The sequence below is a fragment of the Nannobrachium achirus genome (genome assembly GCF_963921795.1).
Source record: "Nannobrachium achirus genome assembly, chromosome: 17".
Classification (NCBI taxonomy): Eukaryota; Metazoa; Chordata; class Actinopteri; order Myctophiformes; family Myctophidae; genus Nannobrachium; species Nannobrachium achirus.
This window is the reverse complement of record NC_137824.1, coordinates 57,660,308-57,681,986: the sequence shown is the minus strand read 5'-3', so window position 1 is coordinate 57,681,986 and position 21,679 is coordinate 57,660,308. Positions and strand designations below refer to the sequence as shown.

The 21,679-nt window shown below is 40.8% G+C and overlaps 1 protein-coding gene across 3 annotated transcripts; it reads right to left on the bottom strand.

Annotated features, from left to right (window-relative positions):
• Window positions 1-8,416: 8,416 nt before the first annotated feature.
• On the bottom strand, window positions 8,417-21,413 carry cxcl14 (chemokine (C-X-C motif) ligand 14). 3 transcript variants are annotated; one of them, XM_080746456.1, is made up of 4 exons: window positions 21,049-21,413; window positions 17,255-17,363; window positions 10,185-10,298; window positions 8,417-9,295 (listed from the first exon to the last, which is right to left on the bottom strand). In XM_080746456.1, the coding sequence occupies exons 1-4, from the start codon at window positions 21,122-21,124 to the stop codon at window positions 9,280-9,282; spliced, it is 315 nt and encodes a 104-aa protein (XP_080602582.1). In that variant the 5' UTR covers window positions 21,125-21,413; the 3' UTR covers window positions 8,417-9,279. The 3 variants fall into 3 exon arrangements, with proteins under 3 accessions (XP_080602582.1, XP_080602583.1, XP_080602584.1); XM_080746457.1 differs by having other exon boundaries at window positions 17,255-17,360; XM_080746458.1 differs by having other exon boundaries at window positions 21,061-21,413.
• Between the last annotated feature and the right edge of the window lie 266 nt (window positions 21,414-21,679).

The window sequence follows — 21,679 nt, the reverse complement described above, 5'->3', positions numbered from 1 at the left end:
AGTCACGTTGCTAGGCAAAAGTATGGTAGTTTTTTTTTTTTTTTTTTTTTTTGCTTTCTCCCATTCAAAGTCAATGGGGTTTTTGGGTGTAGTTTTTTGCGAATTAAGTCGCCATGGTAACGCGGATCGTAAAGAAAAGTAATAGCAACCAATTCCCGTTTTGAGGTCCCTGGTTCTCTCTATATCACCAGGGGTCCCTGGGTTATATCTCCAGCCCAGGGGTCCCTGGAAGTGGTCCGCGACGTGTGTCAATCGGCTGTCCGAGGGCAAGGCCCCCAAGCCGGATACAAGCGGCGCGGTGGCAGGCGGTGGTCCCTGGTTCTCTATATATCACAAGGGGTCCATGGAGGTGGTCCGCGACGTGTGTCAATCGGCTGTCCGAGGGCGAGGCCCCCAAGTCGGACACAAGCGGTGCAGCAGCGCCCCCACGAGGTCCTCCGCAGACCCCGGGGTCCCCTGGGCTGCGTGCCCCCTCCCCTTCTTTGAAATAACCTATGGTAGGGAACGGAAACTTGTGCCAGCGGGTAGGTATGGAACGTGGAGCCGAAGGCTGACAGAGGTGCGCTGTCTCGGGCCTGGGTGAGCAGAGCGATGACCCCAGAGCTGCTGGAGGCTGGAGCTTCCCCCCTCTCCCCTCCCTGAGGGGAAAAAGAACCGCAAAAAAGGGGACCTCCGGCCATCGGGTATATGGGAAGGACAGAGGCCCTCGGTTGGACTCGACCGAGGGTCCCTGGAGGTGGACAATGAGCCAGGGGCGTCCCTGGGCTCCTTTCCCCCTCCTTCCTTTGAAATAACCCCCTATCAGCATCCAGGGAACCTTGGCAGCGGTGTTATTCTACTGTTATTCTACTGATAATCTACTGTTTGTTCAGTTTTTAATAAGTTGTTGTTGATGTCTGTTAGTTCAATTTTTAATAAGTTGTTGTTGATGTATTACAGGTTTGGTTTTCATGAAAGAAGCTCCAGCTAGTTGCCCTACTCTCGACATCCAGGAAACCATCGCGGTTCCCTCCCTGCACTCTATCAAATCACTCTGATCAGTTCATTCCCGGAAGAGGGAAACCCCTCCTTCTACTGGGGGACTTCAACCTTCCTTTGACCTCTCACTTTCCCCATCTCCCCCTACCCACGAAGCAGGTAATGTACTGGACCTTGTGTTCTCCAGAGCCTGCTCTCCCTCTAACCTTTCTGTTACCCCGTAGCCGAAATTAAAATGTAAAGTTTCTCTCTGGGAGTTTCTCTCTGAATAGTGAGTATATGGAAGAATGATGCTGAGGTTGGAATTTCCAGGCAGGAATCCTAAAGGAAGACTAAAGAGGAGTTTTATCACCCGTTTCGAATGATATCAATGCACTCAATGGGATTTTTTCACATGTTTTCAGACGCTTCAATGCTGAAGTATCCTACATATCGCATACTGGGTATCTGAAGCGTCTGAAAACACGTGAAAAAATCCCATTGAGTGCATTGATATCATTCGAAACGGGTAGTTTTATGGATGTTTTGAAAGAGTGTGAAAGAAGAGGAGGACAGATGTAGGATGATGATTCACTGTGGCGAACCCTGAAGGGAACAGCCGAAAGAAAAAGAAGAAGATGGCCTGAGAGCACAAGGCGCAAGTTGGCTCCTCGTCAGAGTGCAGTCTTGTTGTGGTTTGTTTCCTGTTTTAAATGTGAATACATTTGACATGATAGCATGTTAACAAGTAGGCTTAATGTTTAAGCTGCATTTGTTTGTTTGATTTTGTGTTTGTTTAAGTTACGTATCCTTGAGAGAATGTGACGTCACACCATTGAAAGTAATGGCTGTCGTGTCCATTGAACGGTTCCTCAAGTTAATAATCACCATTATATCCCAGCAGTGGTCAATATTTTGGTACAGCTCAGGTTCTCAGAACTACTTAAAGACGTATAGGCCAGCCTAGCCAGGACTCAAGATAAATGTGTTTATGTTGAAACTTGAATAGTAGTTTGTTGTGTTCTCAGGTGATTGTGTTTTTGTTGACTCCATTACTCCTTTGTAGGCTACTTGGCCTCAATGTACAAACTATTTTTAGCTTCCTTTATTATTTAATATGATTTGAATTATTGATCTGATACACTAGTGGAACTACTACACTATCGGCTCAATAATTAAATAATAAGGTGTCTAAAAATAGTGTGTAGGCTACATTGAGGCCAAGTAGCCTACAAAGAAGTAATGGAGTCAACAAAACACAATCACCACAGAATAGGCTGGAGTAAGAGAAGAAACGACAGATTCATAAGGAAAGGTGTATGAAACGTGCCTATTTCTACTGTATGTTTGGGCCGTTCTGACTTCAGCTGTGATGATGTCAGTCTCTGCGGACCCTCTATGACGCCAGTCTCGTGTGACATGGTGGGGTCTATGGATTCCTGACACGTGCATGTCCTTATCTCCATATGGAGTTCCAGATGCGATTATGTCCATATACAGTATGGAGTTCCATCTCCATATATGGAGTTCCAGACAGATGCGCTTATCTCCATATCTGGAGTTCCAGATGCGCAGTTGGATAATCCTTGTGGCGGCGGTGGCGGATGTGCCTGAATCATTTTATATTTATATGGTTTTATATTAACTTGTGTTTGACATAACGGTGACTTATGTAGCTTTGACTAGCATTGACTGTTATGGACACTTTATTTGATTAAGGTCTTTTTTACTATAATGAGTTGTACTATAGGTATTTCCCAGTAACACGCCCTAAGGGTGAGAAGCGACCTCACCCTAAAGGGCGAGCACATGAGCATGTGCACATGGGCATGTGCACGCATCCGCCTGGATGACTGCTGGGCAAGCACTGGCGCTTTGGCATGGGATCAACTTTCCCTCTGCGTACTAAAATAAATATTGGCACTTTGGCTACAGTGTGTGTGACCGCTAAGACTATTAATGGGATCAACTTTGATCTGGTTGGTTGTTTAAGTTGGACAAAAGGTGGCTATATTTTCTCAAATATGGAGATGACTGAAATCTGACATGATAGATGTTTGATGTCATAGACCACATGAGACTGACACAATATGTCCAGATATTGGCAGTTAATTGATGGAATTCCATGGGCATAAAAGGGACATGGACGGAATTCGAGTGTGACTCGTGTTGCGGTTGGTTGTATTTGTTGGACAAAATGTGGCCATTATTTTCCCAAATATGGATGAGGTGTCACGCACTGTGATGCACACGCACTGTGATGCACACATGGGCTTAATATTGATGGAATCAGGGATCTCCATACTGTACATGGGCATAAAAGGGACAAGAGTTCAGACCAGGGGTCTTCAACAGGGGGTCCGGAACCCCTAGGGGGTCCTCAGAATTACTCGAGGATCGTTATTTTCAATGAACAACTTGAACCCTCGCATCCCTATTCTGAGGAGAACTTTAGCCAAAAATAGCCGATCTACAAGCTCTCAACGCCTCGCGCTGTGAGGCGGTGAGAGCTTGTAGATTGGCTATTTTTGGCAAATAGGTTTGGTGTAGACTAGAGAGTGAAAAGGTCAAATTTACTGAGTATCAGCGATTTGGTTAAATGTCTGAAAAAACACATTAACTCAAATCCAACATAGACAGATGACAATGCTTTCATGAACTCGATGAAAATCTGCAACACAATTTTATACAGTATGTACTGGGGGTCCCTGCTTTATCTCCCTCTCAGTTAAGGGGTCCTTGGCCTGAAAACGTTGAAGACCCCTGGTTCAGACAACTGTATCCTGTCCATTGACTAAATGGATATGAGCTGATTGATCCATTATAACAGGAAAATGGTGATGGGTGTGTGACTGTGTGGGCAGTGTGGCCAATAATGTGCTTGTGCTTACAGGGGGACCCAGGTGGCAAAAATACCTTTTAGCTCTCTTTAGCTTGCTCTTTAGCTTCTCACCTCATCTTTGTCTCTAATCTAAAAGTATTGTTTTCCTTATATTTTTATCCCACAATTTTTGTAACCTATTTTTTCACCCGTTGTCAATTAACTATCTATAATGTAATCCTGGGCGCCACTCCCTCTGCCAACCTGGGGAGAGCAACGGACTAACCTCATCCTTCCTTCTATACATGAGGAGTCCAAGCTGCTTCTTTTCACTCGACAGACGTAGCGCGTGGAAGGAACATGTTATTACAACCAGTTCCTTTCCCCTCCATCAGGCGCCCCGGCTGGCCAGGGGGAGGCAGTATAGAGACCAGGATTACTGCAATTTTTTTTGTGAGGGTACCTACCCTAGGGGACATGGGGACATATAGTTCTTAATCGCTGTTATTACAATCTCATATATAAAGCACCAAAAGTAAAAGTTCTCATTATGCAGAATGGCCCATTTCACAGTACTAAACCTTACTTAATTATAATCATAACATAAACTTATTTTATCGTAATCTATAATAATGCAGTTTCATTTATTTGTTGATTGTAGTTTAGATATTGCTGATATAATCTCAATCGGCAACGTAACTAAAGGTATCCAATAAATGTAGCGTAAACTTGAGTACTAATTAATTTCCACCACTTGAAGGAACACAGTTCCACCTGTACTGGGCTGTCCTGAATGATTATAACAAGTAAGCTTATACTACCATCTAGTGGTGAAACTCAGAATAAGGCGGATCGCTTGTCTCTCTCACTGCTCTCACACACAGCAGCCTTGCAATAGCACCTGTTCCCTTTATAATTTACATATTTAAATACAAAGTAGGGTATTAAAGTGATATTCTTTGGCGAAAACAAAACGCACTATATTCTAGTAATCATTGCTATAGACTAGTGTTTAGTAATGGGGGTCTCCCTGTTTCTTCAGCTTTTTAATAAACAGAAAATATATTTTCAGGTGTTGCAAACATTCACCCAAACTTGAGAGATTAATCAGCTTAAAATGTATAGTGTTACAGTTCTAATGTTGTCTACTTATTTATTTGTGTCGTCACTTCCAAATAAGTTCTCGCTCCTGATTGAATAAAATTGTTATCCCTACCTGAAAATGAGTTTTCTGTTTACCAAAGAGTTGAAGAGACAAGGAGAATGTTACTGAACATATAGCTATTTAACACTGTTTTTAACAAAATAATGTAACTTACCCTACCTTTAATGTTATTAAGGTCTACTTTAGTTTTTTACAACAAGGGTTCATATTTTAGATTGTAATTAAAGAATATAAAAGATGAGTGTTAAATTGATTTCATTTACTCCTTTCTATTGTTTTAGAGATTCTTATTTCAATGGTTGGGGGCGTGCGTACAAGTGGCTAAATATGTCATTTTACACAGAATAAGCCCGTTCCCAAGATACAACACAACCTTTCATGGTTGGATGTGACTTATGGGGGCTAGAAGTGTTACTGTAAATAGCAATAAAGAAACTGCTGGCTTATTATGTCTAAAAAGACATATTTAGCCACTTGTACGCATGCCCCCATGCGTACGCAAGCCCCACATTTTAGCACGGTAAACACTAAAAACAATAGAACGAAGCAAATGAAAACATTTTAACACTCACCTTTTCTTTTCTCTAATTACAATCTAAAATATGAACCCTTGTTGTAAAAAACAAAGTTGTCCTATAAAGGACAACTTTGTTGGGTTTTTTTTACATCAAGGGTTCATATTTTAGATGCACCACAATCTTTCATGGGCAGATGACTTATGGGGGCTGGTGTAAACAGTAGGCTAATATAGAAATTGATAACTTATTGTGTCTAAAAAGACATATTTAGCCACTTGTACGCATGCCCCCACCCACTGAAATCAAAATACTAAAATCGCTAAAACAATAGAAAGCAGTAAATGAAGACATTTTAACACTCATCTTTTCTTTTCTCTAATTACAATCTAAAATATGAATCCTTGTTGTAAAAAAAAAACAAAGTTGTCCTTTAAATGTCTTACCTTACATCAGGGTTCCCCAATAGGCGGCCCACGGGCCATTTGCGGCCCACGGGGGGCTACTGTCTGGCCCCCACCAACCCCAGTAATAATGGTGGTATAAGAGCACTAGAGCAGCCACAACACTAGTATATCGTCGTTGTCGGGTGGAAATCTCGTATCTCCAAATTTGTACGTTCTTTTGCAAATCATACAAGGCCGTCGCACAAAAGTAGTGAAAACAGCAGATCTACAAGCACACAACGCCTCGCGGTGCGAGGCGTTGTGTGCTTGTAGATCGGCTGTTTTCACTAGTTTAAATCATTTTTAAAATGATCAAAATGAACGGTTTTGGACATACAAGATTTTCACCCGACAACGACGAAAACTGTCGCTGGAGTAGTGGGAACGCCACCGTCGCCCCCTGCAATGTTGTGGCCCTCAGCTTGGTACCCTAGACATAATTCAATGTTGTGGCCCTCGGCTTGGTACCCTAGACATAATTCAATGTTGTGGCCCTCAGCTTGGTACCCTAGACATAATTCAATGTTGTGGCCCTCGGCTTGGTACCCTAGACATAATTCAATGTTGTGGCCCTCAGCTTGGTACCCTAGACATAATTCAATGTTGTGGCCCTCGGCTTGGTACCCTAGACATAATTCAATGTTGTGGCCCTCAGCTTGGTACCCTAGACATAATTCAATGTTGTGGCCCTCGGCTTGGTACCCTAGACATAATTCAATGTTGTGGCCCTCAGCTTGGTACCCTAGACATAATTCGGCCCGTGGGGAAAACTAATTGGGGAACCCTGGCTTACATTGACAAAGCCTGTAAAGGAAGTGAAGGAAGTGATGTAGGCTGAGCTGTTCTAGACAGTTTATTGCTTTGTTTATTGTTTTACACTCAATGGAATGTTTAACTGTGTGCTGTTGTCGGGTCCATCAAAAAAAAAACTACCCTCCAAATACAGTATTTGTTACCAAATCCAAATCTTAAATAGCAAAACAACTCTAACCCAGTAATACAATATACATTACACTAGAAAGTCATAAGATGAATCCATCCTCGCTAACATATAGGCTATATTGGTCTATTTACAAAATAAAATGTTTATTTATATATTTATATATAAGATATAAAACAAGAGTAATGCACATTCTTGGAAAGCAAAGTAAAGAAAATGTGGTATGGATTCTGTCTGGTGACAACGAAACAATCAGAACTGTCACGATTACAATGTTTAAATGCATACCGGTAGTGTACAAAATAACACATCTGAAAATATTGTTGATTCAATATACAACAGGATAAGTAATATTATAAAATTCGTCAACCACTTAGTTTCCATACAACACAACTCGGTCAGGAGGACAGATTGACTTGCCAATCATATTCACTACACCTGAATTGACATGGTAATCTATACAGGCGGAGTGAATATATTGTGTGAGCTAAAAATGTTTTGTACAGTGAAATACAGTAGGGCAGGGGTCTTCAACGTTTTCAGGCCAAGGACCCCCACGACCTGCTAATAGATTCCATATAGTTTCATCTTTTGACAGCACGATCATCAGTGTATTTTGGATTCATGTCAATTTGAGTTTTCAGATATTTAACCACTTGAACCGTCAATACTTATAAAACTTGACCTTTCACTCTGTACTTAGTCCCCTCTACACCAAAGCTTTTTAACGAAAATAGCCGATCTACAAGCTCACACGCGCGAGGCGTTGTGAGCTTGTAGATCTGCTATTTTTGGTTAAAGTTCTCAGAATATTGACGCTATAGGGTTCAAGCGGTTAATATAAAAAAGGAGGAAAAAAAGTTTATATCACTTTGGAGGACCCCCTGTAGTAACTCTGAGGACCCCCTAGGGGTCCTGGACCCCCTGTTGAAGACCCCTGCAGTAGGGACAGCCAGTAAGGCCTAATTTATACTTTAATCGCACAACAGTGACGTTTAACAAAGTGTGACACCATTGTACTATTGAGTATAAATTAGGCTTAAGATTTTTTTTTTTTACACAACAAATGTTGGAATGCTTAGCCATAAATGGTTCCATTTGCCAATGTATGTAGCAAAGCTTACTGAGCTTCACATACAGTATTGAACTTAACACTCGTTTTGGGGTCAACGGTAGTTCCATTTCTATCCCTTTCATTTCTGCGGTTTCTGTCTTCTCATCAGTGATCATATACTGTAAGCATTATTATTATTATAACAAAATCATAATAATAATAGTTCTAATGTCTAAACGAGTGTTTCTCAACCTTTTTTCTGCATGGGCACACTTTTCATGTCCCAAGAATCCATGGGCACACCAACATAATACGGGGTGTAAATATCTTCACCGTCGGGAAGAAAACCTACAAGTTTCAAATTTGTACGTTTCTTCGCAAAGTAAAGCCCTGCTTCATCATACAAGGCTGTCGCACAATAGTAATTAAAACAGCAGATCTACAAGCACACAATGCCTCGCACCGCGAGGCGTTGTGTGCTTGTAGATCGTCTGTTTTCACTAGTTTAAATCATTTTTAGAATGATAAATACAATACTGGCTTTCAAGCAGTTTCAAGGGGCACACTTGACCCTTCTCAGGGGCACACCAAAGGTCCCCAGGCACAGTGGTTGAGAAACACTGGTCTAAACTATGCCCTGGAACGTTTGCTGAAGACTGATAAACCTGGCTGAATAGTATAGTTTGTTTGACACATCTTCCTAACACACGCACGCATGCACGCACAGACATCATATAACCCCTGGATTATATGTATCAAGACGCTGACTGACTCAAATAGAATCTTGCCCCAAAACTGACATCCATCCCAGACAGATATGGGTTTGACCTTGAATTCACAAGGCCCTTTTATCACCGCGTTCACCTCCTGCCCCTTGAAAATCAGCAAACAGATGTGTGGCTGTTCAAATTGCTGTGGCTGTTGGCGATAAACAATTATCATAACTGTCATCATTATCGTATCTAACAGTCTTAGAATATCAACAGAGCATTTTAAAGGGATGGTTTGTTTGTTCCTTCAAACATTAAAAATGTGCCTTGAGAGAGGTACAAACGGCAAATTGTGTTTAGATGTGAATTCGACAAACCCAAGACCAATTTGAACACAGAGACTATGTTGCGTCTCAATTTACTTTTTGACAAGTAACTACAGTACAGTTGAAAAGAGTGTAGCGGTGAGTGACAGTAACTATCGTGGCGTGGTGGCCACCTACAGTACGAGAATTCCATTGGCTATTATGAGTTACGAATATCTCTTAAATTGATAGATCTCAGACAGAAGAGATAGAAGTACGGCTTGTCTTGCAAAAAAAAAAGAAACACAGTCCTGGGGGTGGTGTCTTGTTTCTCGATCAGTCTGCATGTGCTGGAAAGCCAAGGTTTTAGGCTTCGTAAACCCTGCAAAAGAAATGTGTTAAACATTGTAGGTTAGGTTGTTAAACATTATTGATGCAGGACAGGCAACACAGTATAGGACTGAACATGACAGACTCATATATAGTGCAACATAGGGCATTAACGAAAAAGTCGACTCAGTCGTCTTCATTACACAAGTCGACTCCCACCAGAGAAAGTCGAAAGTCGAAGTTGAATAGCAGATCTACATGCTCAAAACGCCTCGCGATGCAAGGCGTTGTGAGCATGTAGATCGGATATTTTCAAACTATGGGCTCCGTATTTAAAGGCCTTTTCCCCTTCTTTTACATTCATTAATACAGGTGAATCCCATTGGGATACAGCAGTGGTTCTCAACCTTTTCAGGCTGCGACCCCCAAATTAATCACATTTTGGGGACTGCCTATGAGTCCAAAATCTCATTAGTCCGAATTTAGTTACTGTTAGGTTTTAGGGTTAGGTTTAGGCATAGTTTTACTGAGGTTAGGGTTAGGTTTAGGCATAGTATTTTTCACCAGGTTAACATCACCAGATTCTGACTAATGGGATGTAGGAACAATGAGATGTCGGACCAATGCCATGGACGAGCCCTAAGAGTTGAGGCATTACATTTGGTATAACACGGTTATATTGTGAAAATAGACGATCTACATGCTCACAACGCCTCACAATGTAGATCTGCTATTTTCACAATTTCTGCCTCTAATATTTGACAATTTGGCCAATGTTTAATTTGTCATTTTAGAGGTATTAAAAAGTCCTTGAATTGTCACTTTAGAAATGTGCAGATACTTTCTATACACTTAAACTTCAAGTTGGTTTGATTACTGTTGAGTGTGTTGCACGTTAAGTTAATAATTTGTCTTTTCCCTACTGTTGCATTTGATATTACCTGTGTTTGTCCTTCCAGATGCGGAACCACTTGACCAGGTTCTTGGTGCTCTGAAGCTTGGGGTGAAGACAGTACTCCTGACCTTTGAACCGTGACACATTCTCCATTGTTACGCTGGGGAGATCAGAGAGAAGAGACAGAAAGAGCTATTAATAACGTAAATGTCAGTCAAAGTTACATTAAAAACAAAAACAAAAACAATTTAATTTTGACCCGAAGTGTCTTTTGAATCCTTCTAAGGTTTTTTTTTTTTTAAACCTATGTTTCTATGTAAGTGGTTCTCAAGCTTTTTCATGCGAAGGACCCCCAAAATTATATGTATTTGGCCACAGACTCCCATCTTAAAATACTTAGTTCCAGGGACCCCCCAGAACAAAATTTGAGTTACAAACATTCGCTTTAAAAATACATATACTGTATTCAAAGATAGGCGCACATTTCACAACTTTTTCAAAAATAGCAGATCTACAAGCATTCAATAATTCTAGGCCTAATACGAAACCAACATTCTTTCATTATAAAAACTTCCGTTATGGCCTTACAGAGCCGCTTTTTAAAAATATGCCGCATAGCATCACCCCATGTTTTTCACTTGATACAAAAAAAAAGAAGAAAAAAGAAGACGTTTGAAATGTGAAGCCAAATTTAGCCTTCAACGTCCAAAGCTCTATGAGTCTTTTGAGTCTGGCTGTAGCCAATTGAACCTGACAGTATGGGAGTGTTGGGTGCACCGGGGCAGCAGTAGAGACGGGCAGCCTGCATGTGGCGTATTCAGGCAGAGCAACAGACGATGTGGGAAAAACACCAGCCACTCCAGACTCCACAGAGCCTTGACATCTGGTGAAACAAGTCAATGGCTGGCCAAAACATTAAAGATATGAGACGAGAGAAGGCTTGTAACTCCTGTTGAAAGATGCATTCAATACTAGTGGGTCGGTTTGATTGAAGGGGCTTTTTTGCGCTTGTTTTTGCTGCCCATTCAGCTGTCGTTTGGACCGGTTATTGGGCTTTTATTTACCCCACTTTCTAATGAAGAAGTAGGCCATGCTGGGTATAAGTGGGGGTGTTTTGGTGAAAAAGAGAGATTGGGTAAGTATGCACCGTGTGTGTGTGTGTGTGTGTGTGTGTGTGTGTGTGTGTGTGTGTGTGTGTGTGTGTGTGTGTGTGTGTGTGTGTGTGTGTGTGTGTGTGTGTGTGTGCAGGGGCGTCACAAGGGGGGGTTGTGGGACTGAGTTACTAGGGCCTAAGGTGGAGGGGCCTTAGTAACTTTAGCTATTGAAAAATAGCAGATATACAAGCTCACAGCTGCAAGATTGTAGATCTGCTATTTTTGAAAAGTCGTGAAAATTTGTGCAAATCTTTGAGTATTTTTTAAGCGAACATGTGTAGTCAAATTTTGCTTCTGGGGGGTCCCTGGAACTAAATATTTTGAGATGGGGGTCCGTGGCCAAATACACATCATCATGGGGGTCCTTGACATGAAAGAGTTTGAGCGCCACTGACATGGAAACATAGGTTTATTGCACACATTTTCAATAGCTAACATTCATGGGGGGCCCACAGTGAATCCTTGTACCCAGGGCCCAGAATTTGGTGTAACGCCCCTGTGTGTGTGTGTGTGTGTGTGTGCGTGTGTGCGTGCGTGCGTGCGTATAAAGTGTGTGAGTGTGTGCGTGCGTGCGTGCGTGCGTGCGTATAAAGTGAGTGTGTGTGTATGTGGGCACACATTATTGCCATGTGATTGCGCTAAACGCACACTGAATGTCTGCACATAGCTGCTTGGGAAAGGGTGAAATCTAACCTAATTAGTGTGTTAATTTACGCTTTAGTTCCTCCTCATTATTATTCACCTGTTGCAGTGAACCTCCAACCGCAGTGTCTAGAAGCTAATCTGGTTAGCTAGCTACTTCATGCACACAACGATCAGTGAATGAACATTTAAGAGTTCGTCTTTAGATTTAAATAATCGCAGTCGATTTTACCTTGAAGAGGCAGAGAGAAAAGGAGGGCCAGAGACATTGTGGAGTAAATTATTAGTAAACTATTAGTGTGAAAACCTTAATTATAGAAGGGCCGTCTGTAATTTCAGAGTAAATAACACAAGAATCCCAAAGGTTACTGGCAGATATAAAGGGTTGGAAAGAAGCCAGAGATTTTGTGACCTATGTAATGACAACAGAGTCGGGGATGAGTACCAAGTACTGTTTGAGTGTAAGAACCCTATTATTGTGAATTTCAGACACAAATACTTGCCAAAGTACTATTATAACCCATCAATCTATGTGGAAACTGATTTTATTACTACAAGCCAACAAGGCAAAATGTATTTGTAAACTGGGAGCTTTCCTAAAGAATGCCTTGCCCTTGTTCAAATAATGTATGCCATGCCTGCTTTTCTACCACGTCTGTATGAATATTATTGTGATGTTTGTTATGTATTGCATACTATTTATGTATATGATCTGTGCTCCATACCATGTGATCATGGTTGTGAGTTAAATACATGATGATGATGATGATGATGATGATGATGATGATGATGATGATGATGATGAAAGAGAGGGAAGAAAGAGAAAAGACAAAAAGTGAAACAGAGAGAGAGAAAACAGAAAGACGATGAGAAGAGAAAGATGGTGTATGACGAGAAAGAGAACGAAAGCGAAGTAAACGAAGTAGTGACAGCTAGAAGGGGGGGGGGAAAGAAAAGAGTGAGTGAGAGGGAGAAACAAAAGATGGAGACAAAGAGAGAGGTTTGGGGGCTCCCAGTGTGTGTGTGTGTGTAGGAGTGGCCCCTTCTGAATGTTAAACTGAGTGCCATAAGCCAGTGGCTTCAGCAGGGGTGTCGCACCAAATCCTGGGCCCTGGGTACAAGGATTCATGGTGGGCCCCCCATGAATGCTTTAACTATTGAAAAATAATAGCAGATATACAAGCTCAGCGCGAGCTTGTAGATCGGCTATTTTTGAAGTTTTTGAAGTCTTTGAATATTTCAAATCCTTCTGAGGTTTTTTTGAAAAAACAATGTTTTATGTCAGTGGTGCTCAAACTTTTTCATGCGAAGGACCCCCAAAATGATATGTATTTGGCCACGGACCCCCATCTAAAAATATTTAGTTCCAGGGAACCCCCAGAAGCAAAAAAGATTTGCACACATTTTACACACATCTACATTTTGCACACATCTACAAGCTCGCAGCTTGTAGATCTGCTATTTTTGAAAAGTTGTGAAAATGTAGCCAAAGTATATACAATAATTAAGGCCCTCCACCTTGGGCCCTAGTAACTCAGTCCCACTTTCACCCCCTTGTGACACGCCTGGGCTTCAACGAGAGAGAGGGGGGTGCTCTCTCTCTCTCTCTCTCTCTCTCTCTCTTTCTCTCTCTCCCCTTTTCTTTCTGTCTTTCCGGAGCCTGCTGGGACTCATTTTTCATTGGGGGCCAGTGGCTGGTGGCCACCATCTAATGCTAATGGACCAGCCTTAAATAAGAGTTGGGTGGCGAATGGTCTGTGTGTGTGTGTGTGTGTGTGTGTGTGTGTGTGTGTGTGTGTGTGTGTGTGTGTGTGTGTGTGTGTGTGTGTGTGTACAGGCTGTACGTGTGTGTTGTCCATCACAGGGAAGTGTGTGTGTGTGTGTGTGTGTGTGTGTGTGTGTGTGTGTGTGTGTGTGTGTGTGTGTGTGTGTGTGTGTGTGTGTGTGTGTGTGTGTGTGTGTGTGTGTGTGTGTGTGCAAATGTTCCAACTCTCAAGAAGGTCGTCAAGTTACCAAAATTGTATCTATTCTATTATATGGGCCTTCCAACTCAGCCCAGGTTACTCTGTGCTGCATGGGTACAGCAGCTAAAATTCATTTTAGCAATTCCGAAAGGACATTTGCATTCAAACATTGCACAGAAAGTCTGTTTTCTCTGTCTTTGCCAACTGGGTTCTTAGTGTAAGTACTCTGACATACCAGCAGGAGGCAGCATAGTTTATTAATAATTACAAAAGAAAAGAGCTGACTTGAACACCAAAAATGACTCCAGATTAGATGACATAACCTCAACATCTGCTGTACAGTAATCTATTCTAGGCTTAAAACAAAAAACAACCTAAAAGCAAATTCACAAGAAATCTATCTATCTATCTATCTATATATCTATCTATCTATCTATCTATCTATCTATCTATCTATTTATCTATCTATCTATCTATCTATCTATCTATCTATCTATCTATCTACCTACCTACCTACCTACCTACCTACCTACCTACAGTACCTACCTACCTAGTACCTACCTACCTAGACCAGAGCGATTTCTCATTTACAGTTAAATTAAGACGGAGGGTGTTATGGTGCAAACTAAAAACTGATCTTTAAAACAGGATACATTAGGAATAGAGGTGTAAAATGAAAATACAATATTTTTCATTACTCAGGCTTTTTAGATGTAATGACGTAGCAAAAAATATTCACATACAAAATGCGACATGTGTACCAGATATCCTCTGTCCTGTATTATATGTAAATGTATACATAATGATCATGTAATTAAGGTGGCATTAGTAGCAATGCATTCTTCTCTCAGCACCGCCAACCACTGCCCTAAACATGCAGTGTTGTTGTTAGTAGGAAATCAAGCCCCCCAGAACGGCTTGTAAATATTGAAGCTACTTCCCTACTGGCCAAAGCTGGAACTGCAGGCGGGGTTAAAAAATAAATACATGCTCGAGCAAAGGAGCGCGCCGCTGGGGTCTGCTATGGGGTTCAATGGACGTCGTTTGACGTTCGTGACGGCCGTGACGTAATTGCGTCTCGACGTAACACATTTTGGCACATCCAGATGTGCCGATTTCCCCCACAATGCACCTGGATTCAGCTACTTCCGCATGCTTCAAAACGCAAAAGAAATACTGTATATGGTCGTTGTCGGGTGGAAACCTTGTATGTCCAAAACCGTTTGTTTTGTATTTATCGTTTTTAAAAGGATTTAAACTAGTGAAAACAGCCGATCTACAAGCACACGGTTGTGTGCTTGTAGAACGGCTGTTTTCACTACTTTTGTGCGACGGCCTTGTGTGATGAAGCAGGGCTTTGCTTTGTGAAAGAATGTACAAATTTGAAACTTGGAGATACAAGATTATTGCCTGACAGTGACGATATATATATATATATATATATATATATATATATTCTATATATATATATATATATATATATACCGGTATATTACCAAATGGGTTCCCAGTAAAGCTGGGAAATATATCGAAAATATATCGATATCGAGGTATGTGAGGTATACATACCGTACGAAGGTGGCCTGAAATGAAGTATTGGTGAATGTGTCAAATCAATTAACAGACTATGCATGCACATGCAAAAAAGCAGTCCATCTGTAACCAGGTGTGGTTATTTCAATAAAACCATTGTTGGAAAATGGAAATGAGGCATTTAATTTCTTTATTCTATGTGTGCTGTGCAGTGTGCATGCATGGATATGCTATTCATTATCTGGGTTAGGCAGGCAGTGGACCTAAAGCAGAAAAAACATTAAAAACTATATAATGCAATTATTTTGACTAATATCGTGACTAATTATCGATATTGAGGTATTCAACAACGTTATCGAATATCGAAGGTTTTCCTAATATCGCCCAGCCTTGGTTCCCAGATTGGTAATGCATTGATGAATCAACAAACACCCATAAAACTTGTAGGAAGTTAAAGCAGGGACAAGATGGAACAGTATTAGGGATGGGACGATATGAACATATCATATCACGATTATTGTGACAAAACAAATCGTAATTTACGATATTATCGTGATAATCAAAATGCATTATCCTGGGGTGGAACATTTGCCAAAAAAATGGGGAGAGAGATGGGGAATGACATGTGGCAAAGGTCGTCCGGATCGGGAATCGAACTTGTAAATTGTATGTGGTATACACCTTGACCACTAGGCCCCATCGTGAGTGTTTTTTATCACGATAAACGATAATATCGCGTATCGTCCCATCCCTAAACAGTACCCGGTCTGAGCTGCAACACCCACCATCCCCCCAGCTGCCCCCTAAACAAATCAAAGCCAACCTCTGATTTGAAGCATATAATTATCCATGATAAATGAACGTGTGATAATAACTATGAATCATCTGAAGTGTTGACAGCAGGATGTTTTGACTGCAGCTCCTCTAATAGCAGCCAAATGGTTTCATGGGTGGGGGGTGGGAGGGAAAGAGAAACCTGTTACTGATAATGATGACTGGGTCACATGCATGCATGCATTGCACGCACAGTCGCACACACAGCACCAGTGTTGATTTCGTCGACTAAAACTATGACGAAACATGTTTGTCGACTACGTTTTTTTCACTGACGAAAACTAAATAAAAACTAAGCTGTGATGACTAAAACTAAGACTAAATATATTGACAATTTCGTCAACAAAATAGAAAAACCAGACTAAAACGTTAGGGAGGGACTAGTGGAGAAGAGAGTCATTTTATGTTTGGTTGCTCTCAGGTGTTGCGTGCTGAAAATAGCCGATCTACAAGCTCACAACGTGTCGCAGCGCGACGCGTTGTGAGCTTGTAGATCTGCTATTTTCAGTACACAACCAAGTGTAAAATCAGTTATTACGATGCCATCAAGGCCTGCCAAAATACAATTTAGTTGACTAAATCAACCGTAGATTTAGTCGCCTAAAATCGTATGATATTTAGTCGACTAAAATGTATTTGACTAAAACTAAAACTTTAAAGGTGACTAAATTATAAAACTAAATTACATTTTATTCAAAAGACTAAGACTAAAACTAAATCAAAATTTGCTGTCAAAAACAACACTGGCATCATGCACGCACACACACACAGCACATGCACATGCACAAGGAGATGGAGTAGGTCAGAAGGAGCAGTTACGAATGACAAGAGAGAGAGAGAGAGAGAGAGAGAGAGACTGAGAGAGACAGAGAGAAATGACAAAACTGAAAGAGAGGCAGAGAGACAGAAAGAGAGCGATACAAAGAGAGACAAAGAGAGATGGTGGATGACAGAGAAGGAAGAAGAGCAGTTAACAAATAATGACTCACAATATCATCTTCTCCTGACAGAAGGGGTGTTTGGGTTTGATCTCCAGCTTCTGAACATCCTTGTACCTGATCTTAGGCCCTTTTCTGGTGCACCTGCACTTGTAGGCTGCTGACAAATCAAATGCACCCGTTAGACCCAACTTTCACAATCACACAAGTAAACTGCATCGACGTATCACGTGCAAGCCTTGACAATAAATTGGTGTTTGCCAAAGCACCACAAAAGATTTACATTGACATCATGTGACGCTGGTGATAACTATTGTCAGAACTGAAGTTGGGCAAGTCATTGTCAAAACATCAAATACAAACATGAATCTGATTATCAGCTTTGCGTTCCAATCTTATGACTACCTGTGGACTTAAAGAATCGTAAGTGTGACCCTATACCATAAGGCACTGTAGACAGTCAAAGCCAGAATGTCCATCTACTCACAGAGTTAAATTAACGCTCCAGATTTGACTGTGCAGGAGCCAGGAGGAAATCCATTTAATCAAAAATGTACTTTCATTAAGTCAGTCAAAGGCATTTGATATCAAAAGTCCATTAAAGGAACTGTAATCTAATGACGAAAATTACTGTTCTAAACTAACAATTTCCATTTTCTCTAATGGAGAAAAAACACCCAAGTATTTTTTACATTTTGAAACGTGTAACGATGTTGACATATAAACTATACAACTTTGACGATTTGGCTGAATTTATATTCAACCAGTGGAGCAAGTGGGAAACTGTATATAGCTCTTAATGTAATGCAGACATGTTTACATTTCCACTGTGGAGTTTTTACTCCACCCTCATGAAGACTGTGGCTTTGGCAGCAGTTCCATACCCACTTCTTTTTGTGGGCATTTCATTCAGAGAATACACATTACACACCCTTTTCTCGGGTGGATTGCATTTAAAAGTCAAGTGTCAGGCTATCCTGAAATAGCTTGGCTATACAGGTATGCGACTCCCTTAGGGCACGGTCACATAGCACTTTTATTCTTTTATTCATTGGCAGAACCCAACCCTCGTAGGTAGAATACAAGTGCGTGCGACTGTGCCCTTAGTCTGTCTTCAGTCACAGAGGAATTCTGTAATGGCCCACAAGGCTTCAGTTTGAAACTTTTCTTGCATTTCAACAAATTATCATGAGAGAAACCGCTTTTACAGACTGATCTGCCCTTGTTTACATTGAAAGAAAAGCCAAGGCAACTTGTTTATGTATGTATTAAAGGAGTAGTTCACCCCCAAAATGACTTTTTTTCTATTGATTACTCATGCCATGGAGGCTTGAGTTCAATCATATTTTATTGTATTTGCCGCATTCCTAAGACAAAAACTGTATTATAGTAAATTAACCCCCACTGATTACGGATGGGGACCCAAATGCATTTGGGTGCCCAATTGCCCATCTGTAATATTCTAAGTCATTTATATTCTCTGGGTTCTGCTCTTTCTGTGGCTGGGTCCTACTGCTGCTGCCCGAGTTGTAAGGGTGATTGCCTTGCTTGTGCTTTCAGTTTATCTACTGCAAGTGGATTCCAGGGACTCTGTAGGTTCCTTTAAGGGGGTCTACATTGACCCATACAAGTTTGTCCATACAAGTAGCCCAGCCCTACCCTCCCCTGACCCCTCTTTGTATTTACCTACTGTATGATGTTTTTTTATTTTTTTATTTTTAAATTGTTTCTCCCTTTTTTCCTGACTATATCTACTGCACAGTACTGTGTTCTATCCGTCTGTCATTCAATGTTATATATGAGATACTTAAATGGTTTCCTATGGAAATAAGCTTTTCTAGGATCTCCTTTTAGTAGACCTTGTACCAGTGAACTGTACCGTCATGAAACTGTACTTTTTCCTATGCAAACTTCTTCTAATAAAGTCTTCAATCAATCAATCAAAGTCTGTAACTCTGACAGTGTACAAATGGAACGGGTTGATCTGGTTTCATTTGTAAACTGTCAGAGTCTGAACCACTGTTCTCGCCCTTACTGCTACTGTATGTGAGCCAGTTTATGTGCTCTTGTTGATGGCAGGCTTCCTTCATCATCCAGCACCTGCCACCTCATCTCAGTATGCTCCTTAGTGGGGAACATTTACTTCTACTGTCCTTAAAGGGGAAGACGACCCATTTTCAATATTGAACTATGTCATTAATATACCTTAGAGGAGTTGTGTGGAAATAAAAGAAAAAGTTCCCCCTCTTCTGTGTTGCCTAGAACTGGAGGATTGATTTTGGGGTTTGTATTGTAAAGTACAACTTGATGACATCACACATTGTACTTTACAATACAAACCCCCAAATCAATCCTCCAGTTCTAGGCAACACAGAAGGGGGGGAACTTTTTTTCTATTTCCACACAACTCCTCTAAGGTATATTAATGACACAGTTCAATATTGAAAATGGGTGGTCTTCCCCTTTAAGTACAGTTTTGAGGCATTTTTACTCTACTGGAGTATTTCCAAGTTTCAATACTTGTAGGCTACCTCTACTCCACCACATCTCAGAGGCAAAAAGAGGTACTTTTTGCTCCACTATACAATTATTGGATTATTATTACAAAACCTACCGTACATTAACCACTTCTGCCCTATATGTATAGCCTACTTTGGCTACGTATTTGGAAATAGACGATCTACAAGCTCATGTTGTGAGGTCGGAGATCCACTGTTTTCAAGCCTTTTTTTTAATACATTTTAGACATTTGAAAACTTGTGAAATGGGGACATTTTGCATATTGAGTACTTTGACTTTTGGTACTCTAAGTATATTTGCCAATACTTTTGTACTTTTACTGAAATTATAAATAGGCCTACAGAACTTTTACTTGTAACAGATTATTGCTACATTGTGGTATTGATACTTTTACTTATAAAGTACACCATGTGAATACTTATTCCACCACTAATGCTCATTAAATCTGTCAATATAGGTCTCACTGATCTCAAAACAAACCTAAGCCAACTAAAGATAGATAAACAATAACCAGTAATAACACTGGGACAATGTCGGAGTATAGCCTAGTTATAATATGTATGGACTGCTTTTAGTTTTAGGGTCTGGGGAGGATGTTGAGAAATCTAAAAGTGCGTTCATAATGTTGTGATTGATTAGGCCTACTTCAAACATTTATCCCCACTCACCCCTATTGCTGAGTTTGCTCAATGTAAGCCAAATGGAAGATTATGGCTGCCAAACTGACAATATTATTATTAATCAAAAGCATTTTTCAGTGGGAAGTGTAACTGAATTCCCACTTGATTTTTTTTCTTTCTTTTTTCTTTCTTTTGGGGCCCACCAGCCCTATAGATTTAATCTCAGTTAAAGCACTAAACTGATCTATTAAAAGTATAGATTACAAAGTGACAGCTGAATAAAAACCGTAAATATTTCCTACTGCAATATAGAAATAGCCTACTCTATTACAAGTTAAAGTCCTGAATTCAAACATTACTTGAGTAAAAGTACACAAAAGTGTTGGTATCAAAATGTACTTAAAGTAGCCTACCAAAAGTAAAAGTAGATCTACTCGATGTGCAGAATGAGTTTCAAGTTTTCAAATGTATAAAATCCTTTTGAAAATAGCCAATCTACAATCACTGAGCTATTTTGGCGAAATGTGTAGAGCTAAAGTGCTTAATGTAAGGTTAATAGGTAATCAAAATGTAGTGGAGTAGAATTGGAATTCCTCAAGTAAAGCAGCCTAAAAATAACAAAAGATGGTCTCACCACCGTTGCGTTGAGTCAGGTGCCACTTTGCATCTTCTTAAAAGTTAGGGTGTAAAAAAACAACAACAAACCTGCGGATTTACCTTCTGCGCTCAGGAAGAAAACAGCAACAATTAACAGCAGCAAGGCTACTGTACACCGGTGCATCTCTCTGCTGATGGGGGAAAAACTGAAAAAAATAAAACTTCTTCAAACCGAATCCTCCGAGAAAAAATGTTTTAATGTTAAATCCACTTCTTGCACCGCCCGACCAAAACTCTTCTTACTTTTAACAAAAGTAAGGGAACAACTTGGGTTTTTCTCTGCCCTGGAGAATTCCGCTGGAGCGAATATTGAGCGACGCGTTCTGTCCAGAGCGCTTTGAATGGAACCGTCACTCGCTTCTCTCTCTGTTTCTCTCTCTCTCTCTCTCTCTCTCTCTCTCTCTCTCTCTCTCTCTCTCTATCTCTCCTCTCCACTCTGGCTTCTCTTTCTCTTTCTCTCTCTCTCTCTCTCTCTCTCTCTCTTGTTGGAGGCAGGCAGCAGCAGCAGCAGCTTTTAAAAAGCAGCTCGCTGTCCCCTTCTCATTAATATGCACGGCCAGACAGCGAATCAAACACTTTAGCCTGCCCTGCGAGAGAGAAAGTGGAGAATATGAAGGAGGGAGGGGTGTGTGGATGGAAATATACAAAACACAGCGTGTGCGCGCGCGCGCGCGCGTGT